This window comes from Megalobrama amblycephala, linkage group LG7 (genome assembly GCF_018812025.1).
Source record: "Megalobrama amblycephala isolate DHTTF-2021 linkage group LG7, ASM1881202v1, whole genome shotgun sequence".
Lineage (NCBI taxonomy): Eukaryota > Metazoa > Chordata > Actinopteri > Cypriniformes > Xenocyprididae > Megalobrama > Megalobrama amblycephala.
Genome location: NC_063050.1, coordinates 38,723,327 through 38,743,763, shown reverse-complemented (window position 1 = coordinate 38,743,763; position 20,437 = coordinate 38,723,327). Strand labels below are relative to the sequence as shown.

At 35.2% G+C, this 20,437-nt stretch overlaps 2 protein-coding genes across 3 annotated transcripts; both read right to left on the bottom strand.

Annotated features, from left to right (window-relative positions):
* Nucleotides 1-4,915: 4,915 nt before the first annotated feature.
* Nucleotides 4,916-7,320, bottom strand: LOC125273156. Its single transcript, XM_048198421.1, has 5 exons — nt 7,284-7,320; nt 6,803-7,171; nt 6,178-6,327; nt 5,853-5,896; nt 4,916-5,735 (listed from the first exon to the last, which is right to left on the bottom strand). Exons 1-5 carry the CDS (start codon nt 7,318-7,320, stop codon nt 5,622-5,624), a joined length of 714 nt encoding a protein of 237 aa, XP_048054378.1. The 3' UTR covers nt 4,916-5,621.
* A 9,460-nt stretch (nt 7,321-16,780) lies between these two features.
* LOC125272521 lies at nt 16,781-19,079 on the bottom strand. Of its 2 annotated transcripts, XM_048197408.1 has the most exons (5): nt 18,993-19,079; nt 18,467-18,853; nt 18,180-18,335; nt 17,151-17,194; nt 16,781-17,034 (listed from the first exon to the last, which is right to left on the bottom strand). In XM_048197408.1, the coding sequence occupies exons 1-5, from the start codon at nt 19,027-19,029 to the stop codon at nt 16,921-16,923; spliced, it is 738 nt and encodes a 245-aa protein (XP_048053365.1). In that variant the 5' UTR covers nt 19,030-19,079; the 3' UTR covers nt 16,781-16,920. The 2 variants fall into 2 exon arrangements, with proteins under 2 accessions (XP_048053365.1, XP_048053364.1); XM_048197407.1 differs by lacking the exons at nt 16,781-17,034; nt 17,151-17,194 and having other exon boundaries at nt 17,929-18,335.
* Between the last annotated feature and the right edge of the window lie 1,358 nt (nt 19,080-20,437).

Genomic DNA, 20,437 nt, shown 5'->3' with positions numbered 1-20,437 from the left:
TGCTTAGAAGGCTTCAGCTAAGAGTGTCGTCCCAACCCCCAAGATTTTTATGGCTGAGCACGAGATATGACACTCTCCTTCTGTTGCGATCTATATGACGAGCTTGATGGCAGGGGCTTCTGGGCATGAGGTTGGGGACAGTGAGGGAGGTACCATTTAAATGCCTCTGCTTGCTTTTTAGCCTCCTGAAACCTCTCGATGACCGTATTTACAGTGTCACCAAAGAGGCCAGAGGGCAATAGCAGGGCATCTAAAAGGAAGGTCTTGTTTGTTTCCTTTATATTAGATAGATTTAGCCATAGATGTCTCTCTGTGGCCACTAGGGCTGCCATAGACCTCCCAATTGCTCTGGGGGTCTCCTTGGTGGCCCTGAGAGACAAATCTGTAGCCTGACACAGTTCTCGAACTGCATCAGGCCCAACCACCTCGCCACCATCCAGGTCCTTTAGCACAGCGGCCCACTAGGGGTCCTCAGTGATCCTCCAAGATAACTTAAAATTAATTTAAATAATACAATTCATTGATTTAATTATTAATACATTACATAAAAAAAAAAAAGCTAAATTCAATTAATTAAAAAATAAATTTAAAACAAGGCACCACTTCTCTCGTACATATTCTGTGATTGTTTCGGATCAGCCCAGGCCATTTCTCATCATGCTGCTGTAAAATACAGACTAAACGGTGGCTCAAAATGCAAACTCTCTCAGTTGGAAAAAGAAAAGTGTCGCTAAAAAGGTTTTGATGGATGACAATTCTGTGGTTTCCTGATGAAAATTTTGATGAAAGCCGACAGCACAAATGCTTTGAGACATTGAACTAACAGTGATTTGTAGTTGATGACCACAAGATCATGCAGGCATGTGTTTCTGAAATTGGCCAGTGATTGGTAAACACCCATTTTAGTTTTGCATGTGCACTTCTCAGTAGTCTAATCAATTCCTCCTCATAAGAGAGAAAACACAGGTGCGTCCTACACAGTAGTGTTGTTTGTTGAATGACCTGACTTCTCTGGGTTTCAAACAAAGTTGCATTATTATTATTATTATTATTATTATTATTAAGGTCTTATTATTTCTATGTTATTTTGTTTGTTTGTGCTTGCTATTTGTATTTCATTTATTGTTACTGAATCTAATAAGATTTTTTTTTTTAAATGTTATTAAAGTATTTGAATAAACCATCCATTTTTCTAAATTCTTAAATAGTGCATGCATCTTGATTTAGTAATATTTATTAGGATATATTTATTTATTAGTGCAAGTGACATGAACAGGAGCAAGAATATCATGCTTTACACAAAGCCCATGTATTGCATCTATTACTCAATGCTTGCAGATTACCTTGACTTCTTTCCTTTAATAGGAATGAAGGCAGAGGAGAATGGACAATAATAAAAAAAAAAAGAGAAGCACCCTCTTGATAAATGTAACATTGATAATACATTGAGTTGTAGTCGATAGGATCATCACCTGACCTGGGACTTGATGCTGTCCTGTACCTTATCTCCTGCTCCCTAATTACTGCTTAATCAGGTAATCATTCATATTCCTGAATCTGTATTAAATTTGAGGAATGCAACTAATCTCCTTTCTGTTTAGCCTGTTTCCACTGAAACACATTTTTTTTTAAGAAATAAAAGAAAAACAACATCTTGTGTTTGAGAAAATGAATGCCATTGCTATTTTGTGATATTTAAACAGATTAAGGTCTACATAAGGTGAATCTGCAAAAAAAAAAAAGAAAAACAGTTCTTTCATTATACAAGATTTGTATAATGTAAAACTTGTTACTTGAATGCTAGTTTCACAGAAAATATACTGAGATTTGGCCATAGTTCAGAGATATTTATTCCTCTCCAACACACCTGCCTGGAAGTTTCAACTGATCCTAATGACCTTGATTAGCTGCTTCATGTGTGTTTAATCAGAGCTGGAGATAAACTTGGGTGGAAAGATTGGACACTTTCCTATTGTGTTATTGAAGTGTTGATAAATTAAATATATATAATTTAACAGTATTATAAATATAGTTATAATATTCTCTGTTTAGTAATGTATAAAAAGTTAATTATATTGTGTTTAGCATATTAACATTGTTGACTGTGACTATGTATGGCAACTGAATTGACTTGTTCTTAATTAACATCATGCTTTCTTTTTCAGATTTCAGAGAACCCAAAGGAAAAGAGGCAGTTGTCTGATGCAAGCCAGATTTTGAAAACTTTGGACCACTTGTAGTTGATGACATAAGACTTCTGAAAGTAGTGTTATTTTTAAAGGTTAAAATACTTGTGTCCTTTTTGCCCCACTCTTAAAGAATTTAATTTTCTATCTCTTTGTCACTGAGTGTGTTAAACTGTCAAATAAATTAATTTAAAAAACCTGACTCAATTGCTGGAAAGGTGTCATTTATGTTTTAAAAGGTTTTCCCAAACCTTTGAAATGGTCAGAAATTTGTTGATGTACCATTGAAGTGTAGCTGAAATATTAATGTTGTTCAGAACATTATTTTATGTTGACATTTCAGTTCAATCAACATCACATTAACATTGATCAAACAATATTACAAATTATTATTGTTCATTTCAATATTGATTTAACAGCAGTGATGTAGAATCAACACCACAGTGTAATGCTGATTCGGTGACGTTAATCATTTTTGTTCATTTCAATATTGATTCAACAGCAGTGATGTAGAATCATAGTCTAATGTTGATTCAACAATATTGATGATTTTTTGTTAATGTCAATACTGATTCAATATCAGAGATGTAGAATCAATCATAGTGTAATGTTGATTCTATAGCAATACTTTTTTTTTTGTTCACCATTGTTTCAACATTAAATGTGGGTGCAAATGTGAAATTGAATCAACATCACCTCATAATGTTGATTCAATGATATTATCATTGATTTATTTTTGAAATCTCAACATTGTTTCAACATTAACTGAGGGTGCAAAAGTGATGTTGAAAAAATATCACTTCATAATGTTGAATCAATAATATTACCATTGATTTATGGTTGAAATCTCAACATTATTTCAACAGTGCCAAAGATGTGTTGAAAAAAACATAACTTTAATGTTTAATCAATATTATTACCATTGATTTGTGGTTAAAATATCAGTATTATCAGCTTCAACATTAACTGAGGGTGCAAGAGTGATGCTAAAGCAACATCACTTTGTAACGTTAATTCAGTGTAATTGACGTTGACGCATCAACACTGACTCAGCATTGTTTTAATGTGACCATGCTATCTGGGTTAAGAATGAATGATATTGTTGGCCAGAAATGGATTACAGTTTCCAGTGGGGTTTTTTTTCTTTTTCTTTTTCTTTTTCATTTTTTCTTCAGCAATTATTCAATAATACTCAAATCTCTCAGTCTAAAAGGTATTATCTGGATGATATCTTATATGTTGTATATTTAATTATATCTGCAAGGTGCTAATGCAGATATGACTTTTCTTAATACTTCCTTAATATTTAGGAAGGACAAAAACATCTTCATCATTCAGAAATTCTTCTGCAGATGTGGTTCAGTGGGTTCAGCACTGGGAGCTGTCCAATGTGCTGAATTTCTTCTCACCAAAAATCTTTTCTAATTACATTCACTATATTCCAGAATTGTAAGGTGTGTGATATGACAATTAACTGTGATATTCCCATTAACTGAACAATGTCTGATATACATTTCCTTATCAGTCTTAAACCAGTAACCCATTAAATGTGAAAAGCCATTAGATGTCCTTACCATTGGAAATGCATATAGAAAAAATCATGAACATGGCAATTACATTACATTCATTACATTAATAATTCACATCTTTCTTTCTTTTTTTTTATCTTTCTGTGTATTTTCCCACAGTAAAAAGAAAAATCAGCTTGTTTGAAAGTTTAATGAGCAAATTTGCCTCACGAAATATTTGTATCAAAAACAATTGTTTGTTTGGTTGTTTATTTGTTTTGTTTTTGTTTTTTGTTTTGTTTTTTGTTTTTTTTCTGTGAAATGAACTTTTTTAATAAACTAGTCTAGAATTGTTTACCGCATCTCAATGTACCTGCTACTTCAGTTAATTGTCACATTAATTCTCTAGAATTCCATTGTAAACAATAACAAAAACATCAACTAAAATTTCAAACAGCAACCTCAGGAAAATAAACTACTCTGGGCAAGGCCATTTGATTTGATTTTAAATGCAGTAAGTCAGCTGTCACAAGGGAAGCATGGCAAGTGAGATGTTGTTTGTCCAAAAGGTGGTGCTGTAACAAACCAGAAAAGACCTGTAACTACTTGATAAATGAAAATGGTTTCAGCATGACTGTTAGCAAACACCATTACAAACATAACATAACTATAGGTATATATTTAAACTCACAAAATGTTATTACGTTCAGAGGCAAGTGTTATCTAATACCATTCACAGATGAGCTTCAGTGAGAACGGCCTGGTTCATTGTGGGCGGTATTTCTGCTGAAGAGCTTTGAATCATATAGGGTTGTGTTTTTTTTTGTTTTTTTTTTTGTTTTTAAGTGAGAGTTATATTATTATACTTTTTTTTCCTTCTTTTCTGTCTGTAACTGTTCCAATACACTTACTAATGCACTTATATAAACACATGCTTGTGGTTTCCTGTTTCAGCATGTCTAAAGTGTGTTTCAGAATTGGGAGGAGAACCTACTTTACTTCTTTGAAATGCAGCCCTTCTGCAAGACTGAACTGAATTATGAGTGAATTGAAGTGAATATTAAAACAGAACAAAAGCGTCTCAGCGCCACATACAGTGAACAGCTCAGTAATAACCACATCTAAACATGCTACTAATACTTTGTACCAGGGCAAACATGGACATGTCTTATTATTGTCAGTGTAATTTGGCAATATTTTTTATAGATAGATAGACAGGCAATGTAGACAATATAGATAGATAGATGTAAATGTAAAACTCTAAAAGCAGAGCTACAGTGTCTTATGACTTCAACCAATATGGATTTTACATGCTGCAATGCAGTGCACATTTATTTTACATAGTATTTACTAAATTGGAAATAGATCGTTTGGAAAATGAATTAAATTGAAAACAAATCTGTTTAGCTTCATAAAAAATATCACCTTTAACTTAAAAAATATAAACCTGTAAAATGAACAGCCTAAAAAGGAAGTGAGCAAGACAAGAAGATAGTCACAAAGACCACTGGAAACATTTGTGGTTTGGACTTTTACCTCAGAAAAACAAACAGAAGGCCGGACTCTCTTTATTACCATGACGACCTGTAAATATGACTGAAGTCACACATGAAAACCACTTCTTACATCCTGTGGCATCAAAATGCCACTGTTGCATTTTGTAATATAACACCTGCATGCAACGTCTACAATATATTTCTGTATCAATCTGCTCAAGCAACTTACACCCAAATGTTTGAGATAAATATTCATATGATCTACAGATAAAAACATAGACATAAAACAGTATGAGTTTACTTTTACTTTTTAGACCAACTGCTTGGATTAGTGCAATGTATTTACAAAAATATGTACAAAAAAGCATGCTGTAAGCAGCTATAAAGGCCCCACTAGGAACAGCTGAGTGTGTTTGAATGAGGAAGTAGAATCACATCTTGGCATAGGGATGTTCAGATGTCAGCAGTCTATAAGAGACTTCAGTGTGGAGGCAGATCTTTCCAGTTTTACTCATCTCACACTGATGTTTCTTCACAGAATCTGCCTGAAATGATTCAGAGGGAAGAAGACAGAACAATCTAAACTAGTGAAATACCTCATCAACCTATAAATCTCTGAAGTAGTGAAGCTTATTGGCATCAAGTAATAATAGAATAGTTACCTGAAGAACATTAGCTTTGAGTATCTCAGCACTCATTTCAGAACCTAAAAAACATGAAAAGTCTGAAAAATGGCAAAATGAATGCGTAGTCTGTCATGTAGATAGAATACAAACACTTTAAACATACATTTGCTCTGTATTCCTGTGCTTTTAAACAGACATTGCAGCACTTTCACATATTCATAACAAATAAACAGTTTAATATTATACCCTCTGGTATATTATAACAACTTTATTACTCCTTACTTTAATCATTCAGATATTAAATTGAATGTTTTTACACAATGATTGTCTACAAAATGAATGTGAATGTTTGAATGAGTACCTGCAGTTTTTCTCTGACAGAGGCAGTAGGACAGGTGTGAGGAGAGGAGAACACACACCGGACACACACTGAACAGCAGCGTCCAGCAGAGAACACAGTCTGATTCAGAAATGGGGGAGCTGGTGGTGGAGTCAGAGAAAGACACTGCCTCTAAATAAAACATAAGCATCAACATGCAAATGAAGTGTTTCACACTGTATGTTTTAAGTTGTTTTGTAATAATTACAACCATTAAGCATAGCATAGCATTCCTCCATGAAGTTTTAAAAGAGGTTATTACACTTATTACACTCTCTCTTGTTACACTCACTCCTCCGCTTCACGACGGGGTCTTGCATCACCCTGTTGGGGTTTATTCTGAGATAACAACCAGCTGGATGTACATTATCCCTTACTTAATTGAACCTTTTAAGTTCAAATATGTGCCTCTGACAGAGCAAGAGGTTGAAAACTACTTATGAAGATCATTTGGGTTTTTTTGGCATATTTTAATCAGTTCTTTGTTATTGCCGAAAAAAAAAAATAGTTTGTTTATTTGTTTGTTTTGTATTTAAGATTAAGAGGTTTTATTGTTTTATTGAACAACATGCATAATAGCAACATGAACAACAGTAGAAATACTTACCCAAGACAGACAGACAAGTTCTTCTGTTTCCATTCTTGTACAGTGAGCCCATGACGCCATGTATTTTTCTTTCATCTATTGCACAGTAATATTTTCCCTCATCAGAGACACTGACATTCACTATATGTAGATCATAGGAGTTACTGGAGCTGTTGAACACAAAACTGAAACGTGGAAACATCCCCCGGAACAGGTTTATAGTCTCTATTAACAGAGATGGTTGATGCTCATGTGAGCAGTTTCTCAACCAAACGATGTGTGATCCAAGAGGAATGACACAGTCACCGTAGAGAGTGATGTTGTCTCCTGTTTTAACTCTCACGTCCACTTCTGTCCCAAACACTCTCTGGTGTTCACAGAACAAAACACCTGCAAAAGCAAATATCTTCAAAGGACTATTAAATAATTCAACACCTTAACTTAACATAACTAAACATTACAACAAAACATAATGTTAAAAAGTACACAAAAGTATACATACACAGAAGTATGATGACCGTAACTCTTGCTTGCTCCATCTCAGTGACTGATAAATGTGAGGGTCTTTAGTGCGGATGTCAGCTCTTATCTGATTGGCTGACAGTGGTGGGAGGTATTACTGCTGAAGGGCTTTGATACACTTTGTTTTCTTTTGTTTAGATCACTGGTCACTGGTTTAGTTATTAACAACCAGGTAGTTTAAAAATATAATAATATATTTTTTTTAAATGTATAAAATGTTTTATTATCATCAGCATATCACAGTCAATAACAGATCAATTGACCTGCCATTTTAAAAACTAAACTGAAATGGTGTAACTGAGGGAAATTTGCTTGAGATGTATCCTGAGGAAGTGTCAAAACCACCAATCGTTCCATTCCATTTATCTGCTCTATGCATGCAGCTCAAACACTGCACATAATAATGCATATACATAATCATAAAGTTGTGGTTTTCTGTGTTTCTACCAGCTTTCATTTTCAAGACAAGAACTTACCTTACTTGTTTGAAATGATAATAATAATAATAATAATAATAATATGTGTGTTGGGTTTATGTTCTGTTGTGATTTTCTTATTTTGATTTTAACTTTGTTCTGTTCTCTGTGTTCCTGTGTTAATTTCCTGTCTTGCTTAGTTGAGCTGGGTCTGAAATTTCCTCCAAACCCTTAAATAGGGCACTATTTGAGGGAACATCCAGTTGTAGTGGTGTCCAAATCCATGGTGGACGTTGAATGAATGAGGCATTTATATACTGCATTACTATACTGTACACCCAAAGCACTTTACAATTATATCAGGGGTCTTTCCTCAACCACCTCCAGAGTGCAGCATCCACCTGGATGATGAGACAACAGCCACAGTGCAGCGGCTCCAGGTGGAGAGAGAGAGTGATGGAGCCAATTCAATGGATGGGGATTATTATTAGGAGGCCATGATTGATAAGGGCCAGTGGAGGGAATTTGGCCGGGACACAAGGGTTAACCCTACTCTTTTACGGGAAGTGTCATGGGACTTTTAATGACCACAGAGAGTCAGGACCTTGGTTTAACGTATCATCCGAAGGATGGTGCTTTTTACAGTATAGTGTCTCCATCACTATACTGGGGCATTAGGACCCATAGGGGGTGATTTTGAACTCAGCCCTAGTTTCCTATAGTGTGTGCCTATTTGCTACCATAGTTACCTATTGTGTCCACCTGCCCCTTATTAATTCACGTATTTATGTATTTACACCCCTATTTAGTTCAGCTACTTGTTATTGTCTGTTATGATGGTCCACATCTGTGTCCTTCTTGAGCTCTTGCTTCATATTACTGAGAAGTAGTTCTGTAAATAAAGTAAGATTTCTGCCCTGCTTTCTCTGTGCCTCAGACCATAACAATGTGATGCACTGGGCATGCATTCATTCAGGGCATTTCCCTGTTTATGGTCCGAGACTCCAGATTCCACTTGGCTGTACATAGGACAGGCAGTTTGGAAAATGTGTGGGGTGCCTTACACTTCAACAAGCCAACGAGACTCTCTTAACCAGAAAAAAAGAACTTATATAGCACTGAATTCACACCTAAACAACATCAAAGTGGCACCTAAAGTCTCCCTGTCTTCAACAACAACAAGGACCTGACAAAGACTGTAGCAACAAGAAAGACACACCTAGAAGCAAATCACCAAAACATTTATAATCTCAACATTTCTGCCCCCTTGTGGTGACCCGCTTCATGTAAAATAAACAGCTATAAAGTTTATTAGGCTATTGATATGACTACTGATATGACTGGCAGTTGCATCTCATATTTTGTACTTTTTAAAGTAATATTCGATTCTTTGTTTCTTTATGTGGATTTCTTTATTTTTTAAACTTTTTTTTTCAATCGCTTTAGCACATTTTTTGTACTCACAGTCAAAATTCTCTAAACTGTGAGTACAATTGTCACAACGTTTTGCTAGAACATCAGAACTCTTGAACATCAGAATGTCTGCAAAATGTAGTTACTCACACAAAACATTTAATTCATGCTTCAAAACCTACTTAATGTGTCAGTAAATTGGCCAGTGCCACCAGAATAAAAAAGTGTTTTACTACACTGGTCAAAATGATTAGATGTTTTTTCACCATGAAATATTTGTTATACACAATTTCCATGGGGTTTTTTTTGGACACTGACTGCTTTCTATGTTATACTAGAAGATTAGTTTTGTCTGAATGTTCTTGTGTCTCACACTGAGCTTTTTAGATACAGATTCAGACAATAGGTAAAAATTTACTGGAAAAAAGTCATACTGTAGCACACAAAAATGGCAAGAACAAACACCACTCTTCCGTTCCGATTAGAACATCAAACAGGTTCTCCCCACTCAGTGACGCACCCACTGAGAATCCTGTTGAAAGTGCCCTAGTCATTGGCGATTCTATTACGCGGAACGTGAAAATAGAGACACCAGCCACCATAGTCACATGTTTGCCGGGGGCCAGAGCACCTGACATCAAAGCAAATTTAAAAGTGCTGGCTAATGCTAAACGTAAATATTCTAAAATCATTATCCACGTCGGCACAAATGATGTTCGACTTCGCCAGTTGGAGATCACTAAAATTAACATTAAAGAGGTGTGTGAACTCGCAAATTCAATGTCAGCAGAAGTAATTTGTTCTGGCCCTCTTCCTGTTCGTCGGAGTGATGAGATAGTTAGCAGGTTATCATCACTCAATGGCTGGCTGTCTAAGTGGTGTCCGCAGAATAACATAGGTTTCATAGACAATTAGAAAAGCTTTTGGGGCAGACCTGATCTGTTGAAAAGAGATGGTATTCATCCCTCCCGGGATGGTGCTGCTCTTCTATCTAGAAATTTGGCAAATAGTCTTAGAGCTGAAACATGACAAACCAGGGCCCAGATCAGGACGCAGACAAACTGGCTAAACCGACCGTCTGCTAGCCGCCTCACGTCACAGAACTCAAATAATTCACAGCACATAGAAACTCTTTCACCTAGATATTATCACATAGAGACTGTGTCTGTACCTCGAACTAGTAAATACAAAAAACTTCCGAAACCTTTTAAGGGTAAAAATTTAATTGATGTTCAAAAAATGAAAATCACAGATAAATCAGATAAACAAATGATAAAGCTTGGGTTACTGAATATTAGATCTATTTCTTCAAAAGCACTTATTGTAAATGAAATTATCACAGACAATAAACTAGACTTGCTGTGTTTGACAGAAACCTGGCTAAAACCAGACGATTACATTACTTTAAATGAATCTAGTCCTCAAGGTTATGATTATCGACACAATCCTCGACAGAAAGGCAAAGGGGGAGGTGTTGCTGTAATTTATAGTAATATATTCAGAATCATTCAAAAGAATTTCAAATATAATTCCTTTGAAGTGATGGTGCTTTATGTAACATTATGTAAGTTGACATTTGTGCTGGCTACTGTATACAGGCCACCAGGGCACCATAATGACTTTATCAAAGAATTTGCTGATTTTATATCAGAGTTAGTACTGGCTGCGGATAAAGTCCTTGTTGTTGGTGATTTTAATATCCATGTAGATAATAATAAAGACGCATTTGGATTGGCATTTGCAGACATTTTAAACTCTATTGGAGTTAGACAACACGTGTCAGGACCCACTCATTGTCGTAATCATACCCTAGATCTAATACTGTCGCATGGAATTGATATTGATGCTGTTGAAATTCTACAGCAGAGCGATGATATATCAGATCATTATTTAGTCTCGTGTATAATACAATTAGCCAAGGCTACAAAACCACCACCCAGCCATAAATATTGTAGAACCATCACGTCTACCACTAAAGATTGCTTTATAAATAATCTCCCCGAGCAGTTTCATCGCCTTAGTATACCTGACAACTTAGAAGAACTCGATGCTGCAACAGAAACTATTGGCTCTCTCTTTTCCAGCACATTAGATGCAGTCGCTCCTTTACGTCTAAAGAAGATTAAGGAAACTAATCCAACGCCGTGGTATGATGAGCACACTCGGGCTCTAAAACGAGCTGTTAGAAAAGCTGAACGTAGTTGGAAGAAAACAAAACTAGAAGTTTTTCGCCTTTCGTGGAAAGAAAAAATGATTGAGTACAGAACGGCTATAAGAAATGCTAGATCTACTTATTTTTCAAATCTCTTAATAGAAAACAAACATAATCCTAGGTATTTATTTGACACAGTGGCTAAATTAACTAGAAACAGAGATTCAACTGCTGACGTTTCCATAGAGCACAGCAGTAATGACTTTATGAACTTCTTTACTTGCAAGATTGATAATATTAGAGAGAAAATTAAAAACATGCAACCGTCTACAGTTTCGCTTCAGACAGTGCACTGTAGTGTCCCTGAGGTAAAACTAGAATCATTTGCCGCTATAGGAGAGGAAGAATTATCTAAACTTATCAAATCATCAAAATCAACGACATGTATGTTAGACCCAATGCCGACTAAACTACTGAAAGAAATGCTTCCAGAGGTCGTAGGTCCACTTCTTGATATAATTAATTCATCTTTAACACTAGGATACGTGCCAAAAACCTTTAAGCAGGCTATTATTAAACCTCTTATTAAAAAACCTCAACTAGATCCGAGAGATTTAGTAAATTACAGGCCAATCTCGAATCTACCTTTTCTGTCAAAGATACTAGAAAAGGCAGTTTCAACACAACTGTGCTCCTTTTTAGAAAGAAATGGAATCTGTGAGGATTTCCAGTCAGGATTTAAACCATACCATAGTACTGAGACTGCTCTCGTTAGAGATACAAACGATCTTCTCCTATCATCCGATCGTGGCTGTATTTCTCTATTAGTGTTATTAGATCTCAGTGCTGCTTTTGACACTATCGATCACAACATTCTTTTAAAAAGACTTGAAAACTATATTGGCATTAGTGGAATTGCTTTGGCATGGTTCAAATCGTACTTATCTGACCGTTATCAGTCTGTAGTAGTTAATGAAGAGATGTCGTATCGATCACAGGTTCAATATGTACCACAAGGCTCAGTACTAGGACCGTTGCTTTTCACTCTGTACATGCTGCCCTTAGGAGAGATAATTAGGAAGCATGGTGTTAGTTTTCACTGCTACGCTGACGATACTCAGCTCTATATTTCCTCGCGCCCTGACGAAACCTACAAATTCACAAAACTAACAGAATGCATAGCTGACATTAAAAACTGGATGACAAGAAATTTCTTATTATTAAATTCAGAAAAAACTGATATCCTAATCTTTGGACCAAAAACTTCCTCACGAAAAAACCTTGAATACTCTCTAACACTTGACGGGTGCTCCATTAAACCTTCGTCCTCAGTTAAGAACTTGGGTGTGCTCTTCGATACCAATCTTTCATTTGAAAGTCATGGTTCTAGTATCTGTAAAACCGCCTTCTTCCATCTAAAAAATATATCTAAATTACGACATATGTTCTCAATGACAAATGCGGAACAGTTGGTTCATGCATTCATGACCTCAAGACTAGATTATTGTAACGCTCTACTGGGTGGTTGTTCTGCTCGGCTTTTAAACAGACTACAGTTGGTCCAAAATGCGGCAGCTAGAGTTCTTACTAGAACCAGAAAGTATGACCATATTAGCCCAGTTCTGTCAACATTACATTGGCTCCCTATTAAACATCGTATAGATTTTAAAATCTTGCTACTTACTTATAAAGCTCTAAATGGTTTAGCTCCCCAGTACCTAAGTGAGCTCTTAATGCATTATAGTCCTTCACGTTTATTATTCAGGCCAGTTGATAATACCCAGAATATCAAAATCAACTGAAGGCGGCAGATCCTTTTCCTATTTAGCACCTAAACTCTGGAACAATCTTCCTAGCATTGTTCGGGAAGCAGACACACTCTGTCAGTTTAAATCTAGACTAAAAACACATCTCTTTGCTCTTGCATACACATAACACATTATCAATACATTAACATTTTTCAAATCCATTAAAGGATTGTTACGCTGCAATAATTAGGTCGGCCGGAACCGAGAACATTTCCTATAACACTAGATATACCTGTACATCAGAATAAGAATGGCATCTACGCTAATATCTGTCTCTCTGCTTATCCTGAGGTTTTCTGGGTGCTGGATCCAGGCCGTATCCAGATCAGATGGAGAACCTGTGTCTGGACCTGACTACAACGTAGCCCAGGAGACAATGGGCTACAAATCCAGTTCTGGCTGCATCTATAATTCAGATTTTTAATCCCCGTATCCGCTTACATATATTTATATATAATCTATTTTTAATCTCTATAATAAAAATGTATAATTCAGATTTTGATCTCCATATCCATTTACATATATTATATATATCTTCCAAGGGGTTTTTTCCCTCCTAGGACTTTTTTCCCAGTGTTAGCACGCTGGGTTTTTCTCCTAGGGGGTTTTTTCCACCCCTGGCAGTCAGCCGACATTGGCTTAATGTAGCACCATCTTGTATATGTTACATATTACCACGCTTGTTTGTACAGCTTATTTTTAACCACTTCCCTTTTTTCTGTGCTTCTAATATGTAAAGCTGCTTTGAAACAATTACCAATTGTAAAAGCACTATATAAATAAATTTGACTTGACTTGACTTGACAAAAAGAAAATGAACATTTGTATTTATACAGTGCATTTATTTTTGTAGAAATGTGTTACCTGTAAACTGAAAAATCACAGTTTACATATATCATTCTTACATTCTTATACCACACAATCTGTCTTACTATTGCTCTTCCACAACAAGCAACTGTGAATTGTCAGTTTACATGAATAAACGTCCTGTGTAAACACAAATGTATTTCTACAGTACTGCTGTAGCTGCTGCTGTTTAGGGTTGTGACATTCCTCCATGTTCAAAAATGGTAGTGATCGTGCAGGGGAAACTTTGATTGGTTTATTAGTAAGATTTTGATTCCTATTTCATTATAATGGCAAGCTAATTTAGCAGATATTACAAACATTCCATGTCAGACATTTATGTAATATACATCTGACAGATTTTGATAACTGAATGGCTCACATGATGAAAGAATGCTTAAAAGTTGTGAAGAGTTTGACAGTTTCACTAAGAATCAACTTATCACTTTAGATCAACAAGCCATGTGCATTTAGTTATTGTGCAAATTATTCACAACTGTACTTATTCTTTTGCACATGTGCCAAAACACATGCAATTTACTTATATCATTAAGAAATTTAAAACCGATGTGAACAAAAAATGAATTGTTCAGACATCTAAACTTATTGTTTTGAGAGAAAAAAAGTCACAATTGACCAAAGCGATTAAGAAAAACTGTAATAAAGAGAAATTATTGACTGCACCTGAAAGGTTCAGAGTATTAGCCACTAGATGGAGACATTGAGTTTTGCTTTCCTTTTATTATTATTTCTTATTTAATTGACTGTTTTTAAATTAATCATTACGAAACTGTCTTTATTGTTCAATGCTGCACAGAAATATAAAATGGATTAATGCTATGAAATATGTTCAAAATATGAAGCTATGAAACATGAAATTGTAAATAAAAAAAGGAAATAATAAATTGTAAAATAAACTGTCACGACAACAGCAACAATCTCTTCACTCATTTTTATGTATTTTTTATTTTATTGTTGCAATGCAACAAAACTTATTCGGTCCAAAAACTACTGTTTATTTTTATTTTTATACTTTATTACATGTGTGCATTAGCTTTGAGAGTTTTTCTAATATAATATGGAATTTCTATGTATATGGAATAGATCACATTTTAATTCTACTGAAAAATAGTTATGGTTATGTCACTTATGTGCATTTCTGTTGATAGGGTCCAGTGGAAACATTTGTGGTTGGTACTCACAGCTGCCCACAAGAAGAGAGAAAAAGAAAAAAGAAACAATGAGCAGTAGACAAACGTACACAGGAAACCCATTCGAACATCCTGTTGATAGTGTGAGAACAGAGAATGTAAAGTTTATTTTTCTCATCCCTTCTATGACAAAGAAAGTAATTATGATTCTGGACTGAAAAGGAAAACAGATCTGCATTTAAGTTGTTGTCACTCACTTTAAATGTTATAATGATCAGTCTAAATTTAGCTTTTATGGCACAGAAGGACATATTTGCAAAAAAAAAAAAAAAAAAAAATGGTTAATAAAAAATTATTATTTGTAATTAGTAGGGGTGTGACGAGATCTCGTGTCACGAGATCTCGCGAGACTAAAGTGTGACGAGATTTCTCGTCGAGGCGAAAAGTAGTCTCTGATGTTGCCATGGCAGAGTGTTAGGATGATTAGGAAAGAATATGCCACCGCTACGATTGCATTACGCTTCCACTGTCCTTTTGCTTTGTGTTTAAATAAAAACATTTAATTAAGTTGGATAACGGTTGCCGGCGCTCCATATTTAAAGAGTTATGCGCGATCGCTGAAAGTGAAAGTAAACGCGCGCGTGCGCGCGCATTCAAACGCGATTTCAATACCCCGAATTTTGAAAGCGGCTCCTTGATGAATGCAAATATCTCTCAATATGAAAGCTATTTTAGGCTGGGCAGTGTAGTTGTAACCATCTCTTAGCTCTGTATCAAAGAAAAAGTTGGTCTTATTTGCACTTTGAATATTGAGAGAGTGCGATTATGGTTTCAACTTGTAAAGTGTTACCATAAAAATGAATAACAGTTTTCTCTTAATCTTATTAAGCACAAACAATAAGGTTTCATTTGTTAACATTAGTTAATGCACTGTGAACTATCATGAACTAACAATGAATGACTATTTTTATTAACTAACATAAACAAAGATTAATAAATACTGTAGCAAATATATTGCTCATTGTTAGTTGATGTTGGTTAATATGTTAATGTTAATAAATGAGACCTTATTGTAAAGTGTTACCATTTTTATTTATACTGTTTTTATTTCTATGATCAGTTTGTGGAAAGGAGTTCAGTTAGGAGGTCAAAAGTTGTAGAAGCTCATAATTCATGTACAGTAAGGTCTGAAGAGACTGAAATCATACAGAAGAGAAGTCAGTCAGTTCAGTTTGTGGCAAAACCTTTTACTGTGCTTTAGTATTGTTGTCTTTTACTGCATATGATAATTCATACTCAGAAAGTAGAACTGAATGACATTCATTATAAGATGATTAGTTAAAACATTTCAAATACACCTGCAGAATATTTTTTCTAGTCATGTATTTCGCCATTAAGGATTTCTTAAAAATAGTGTGTAAAAATCTGGTCTCGTCTCGTGAACTCAATCTCGAGTCTCGTCTCGTCTCGTGAGATACCCGTCTCGTCACACCCCTAGTAATTAGTTATTATTGTTTTGTTTTGTTTTTTCTTGTTTTGTTTTGTTTAATCCAATAAAAGATTTCAAATTAATGTTGTTTTTAGAAATCAATGCTATTTCATTATGAAATAATTTGCAACCAGAAAAAGTGCAAATAAAATGTAAAAGCAATACTTTAAACTTTTGTTGTAAATTACATAAAAAATGTGCTGCAAGTTTGTTGCATGTTTGTGCATGTGTACTAAGTGTGGAGAAAGTGTTCAGTATCATATAGCTGACGTTGCTGAGTACAAAAAGAGAGCAATAGAAAGCAGCAAGTTTTCAGAAAGTTGTTTAAACTGAGCAGTAGAATCACATCTTGGCATAGGGATGTTCAGATGTCAGCAGTCTATAAGAGACTTCAGTGTGGAGGCAGATCTTTCCAGTTTTTCTCGTCTCACACTGATGTTTCTCTGTAGGATCCCCCTGAAATGACGTACATGAAACAAACTAAACTATTGTCTTTGGCATGGCAAAGCTTAAAAACAAGTAACAATATACAGTAGATACAATTTCCTTAAAACAAGTAACAATATAGATACCTTAATAACATTTGCGGTAAGTATCTCTGCACTCTGCTCAGAATCTAAAAATCAAATGAAAATATGACAGTACAGTGAGAAAATAATGCTGAACATAGTAACTTTAAGCATGTATGTGCTCTTAAATACATAAAAATGTTTGTACCATGTAAACACAACACAAATGCTACTGTATCCTTCTAATAAAGTTTAGTCATTTTTTACTATATAAACAACATTAAATATATGAAACATTTTTTTTTTTTTTTTTTTCATTTCAGAATCAGCTTCTCAAAAAAGCTCACATTAAGGCAGCTACACAATAAAAATTTTGGTAACGCTTAATTTTACAATGTAATTGTTACATGTTACATGTTGTAACTATAGTAATATCAGTAAGTTAAGCATAATTACATACAACTAAAGCTAAACCAAACCCTAATCCTAACCCTATAGTATAAGTACATGTTATTAATTAATATTTCTCAGTACTTAAATGTATAACTAGATGGAAAAATTTGTATACAAATTTTATGTTAGCTTGATAAAGCCTAGCCAGAAAGTTTGGAGTAGTTTTAAGTTTAAAAGTGGCCTTAAAAGTGAAGGTTTTAAGGCTATGCTGTTTGCTATGGTGTTAGCAATGGTTGCTAGGGTATTGCTAAGTGGTCACTAGGGTGTTTTAGACAGTTTCTAGGGTGTTGCTATGTGGTTGCTAGGGTACTCAGGTGGTTGCTATGTGGTGGCTGGGGTACTCAAGGTGGTTTCTAGGGTGTTATGTGGTTGCTAGGGTATTCTGGGTGGCTGCTAGGGTGTTGCTATGCAGTGGCTAGGGTACTCAAAGTTGTTGCTAGGATGTTGCTATGCGGTTGCTAGGGTATTCTGGATGGTTGCTAGGGTACTCAAGGTGGTTGCTAGGGTGTAGATAGATAGATAAATAGATTTCTAATTTACAATTTGTTTCCAGCTTTGATTGCTGACCAAAGACATTAGGTTTTATATTGAGAAAATCATAATAAAAGTTGTCAAGGAAACTAACAGTGAACGAGATACCTGTAGTTTTTCTCTGACAGAGGCAGTACACACAGATGGAGGACAGGAGAGAGGAGAGGAGAACACACACCGGACACACACTGAACAGCAGCGTCCAGCAGAGAACACACTCTGATACAGAGGTGATGTTCAGTCCAGAACATGAAGTTACTTCCTCTATATAAAATAAACAAACATATACAAAAAAAAAAAAAAACTATATCTTAAAACAATGTCTTCAGTGAGAAAGTTCTCCAGAATTCCAAAAGCAAAAACGTAATAATAACTATAGCAGAATGTTTTCTTACCTGCAAGAGAGAGACGAGTTGTTCGGTTTCCATAATAGTATACTTTAGATAAGGAGATGATGCCATTGTCATCTTTATTTACCTTATTCTCTACTTCTCCACAGTAATACAGTCCCAGATCAGAGACACTGATGTTAGTAATATGTAGATCATAAGAATTACTGGAGTGGTTGTGGATAAAGTTGTAACGCTGAAATATCCCATTGCTCCATTTCATAAAATCTATTTCGAGAGAGGGTTGACTTTCATGAGAGCAGTTTCTTATCCATAAAAAGCGGAAACCAAGAGTTACAGAGCGATCACAGTAGAGAGTGATGTTGTCTCCTGGTCTGACTTTCATCTCCACTTCTGCTCCAGAGATTCTGTTCTGACTGAACAACAAAACACCTGTAAAAGAGCAAAATAACTTAATAAAGCACTTAACTTTAAAATATGTACAACCATACAAAAATATTCACATACTATTGAAATTTACTTTAGAAAAACTCTCAAAACAGTTAACTTTCTCGAAACCATTTTTTCTTACACATGAGCATGACGAGAGCAAGTCTTGACCTCTCCATCTCTGTGAGTGACTGTGAATAACTGACACTGGTGAGGGTCTTACAGACGTCAGCTCTCATCTGATTGGTTCATGTCAATGGAAAATCTTTTCTAAAATGTCTCACGTCACAGAGGGGTTGGTCATTAAATTAGGTTATCATGTGTACGTATAAAGAGTAAGAGCAGTATTAACCAATCACTTATGGACTTTTTGGCTCTGATTGATTTACAAAAATGGAAATCATCATCAAACGAAGAGGAGGTAATACTTTTGTTTGTCTGATACATGATAGATATGTTTAGTGTCAAATAATTTTGTTTCAGACATGCAGATAATCATCTTCACTTGAGAAATTTTGTGCATTACATTTCAATTGGTCGAGTTTTTTTAATGAAAGTTCAGCTGTAAAACTCATGATGTTCTCTGTTGTAGTGGGTACAAACCAGCAACATGTAAACATGTCAAAACAGGAAACCACAACTCTTATATTCAGACCATTTAATGCTTACGCCTTCACATTTGCTGCAGTAACATGTTGTCAAACTCTCACTTTCTTCTCAAACTTCTCACAAACTTGATCACTGGTCAACAAGCACAAATGTTTCCATTAGACTATGTGTGGTTTTGTGAGTTGGTTAGAGTTCACACATTTGCACGAAGGAAGTTTGCTCAGCTTGTCTATACTGTGGTTATACTGACACTGACAGCTGTCCATTGAGCTTGTAAACTGCCTTATATAGGCTGTGTTAGCTGCATTATATTCTAAAACAGAAACAGTAACACATGAAGATCAATACTTCATATGATAAATCAACACAATACACAAAAGTGTGTGATGCTTTTTGTTTCGACATACCTTGAGAAAGGCTTTTTGCCGAAATGTTGGATAATAAAGTATTTGCAAGTGAGTGTGGTCAGATCTCATATAAATTTATCCCTCTTGACCTGCACCTCGGACGGTGTGTTTTTGTCTATGTCTTTTTCATAATGCTTTTTATAACAACCATTAAAGTTGACATGAAATGAAAGTTGTGATCATCCTTCCTGTTTCCAAGTGAAATATCTTCTCAAACAAGAAAAATGTAGGAAATGTAAGGCAGGATTTGATTTTGTCCATTAGGAATTGATTGGATGGTTGTTGTTTGCTATTGCTGTGATGTCATGTGAGTGACAGTAAACACATCATCAGATAAGAGAAGAGAGAGAGGGGAAATTATTTTCATTCAAGATTAATAAACAAAAAACAATAATGTGTGTGTGTGTGTGTGTGTGTGTGTGTGTGTGTGTGTGTGTGTGTGTGTGTGTGTGTGTCCTTTAGGCTAGCTACTTCATCACAAAAAAGTAAATTTACGAGCAGCTTCTTAATATGTAAGCTATATTACTTGATATGGAAACAAAGCTTTGTCCAGAGGCACAGACATTTGCAC

What these genes read in the sequence shown, in the direction of transcription:
- LOC125273156 (XM_048198421.1), bottom strand. Translation starts at nt 7,320, where the DNA reads ATGGAGCAAGCAAGAGTTACGGTCATCATACTTCTGT. An exon ending in TACGGTCATCATACTTCTGT is followed by an intron (nt 7,172 to 7,283) that starts GTATGTATACTT and finishes TTGCTTTTGCAG; the next exon opens with GTGTTTTGTTCTGTGAACAC. An exon ending in CTGTCAGAGAAAAACTGCAG is followed by an intron (nt 5,897 to 6,177) that starts GTACTCATTCAA and finishes CATGTTTTTTAG; the next exon opens with GTTCTGAAATGAGTGCTGAG.
- LOC125272521 (XM_048197407.1), bottom strand. Translation starts at nt 19,029, where the DNA reads ATGGAGAGGTCAAGACTTGCTCTCGTCATGCTCATGT. An exon ending in TGCTCTCGTCATGCTCATGT is followed by an intron (nt 18,854 to 18,992) that starts GTAAGAAAAAAT and finishes GCTCTTTTACAG; the next exon opens with GTGTTTTGTTGTTCAGTCAG. An exon ending in AACTCGTCTCTCTCTTGCAG is followed by an intron (nt 18,336 to 18,466) that starts GTAAGAAAACAT and finishes TATTTTATATAG; the next exon opens with AGGAAGTAACTTCATGTTCT.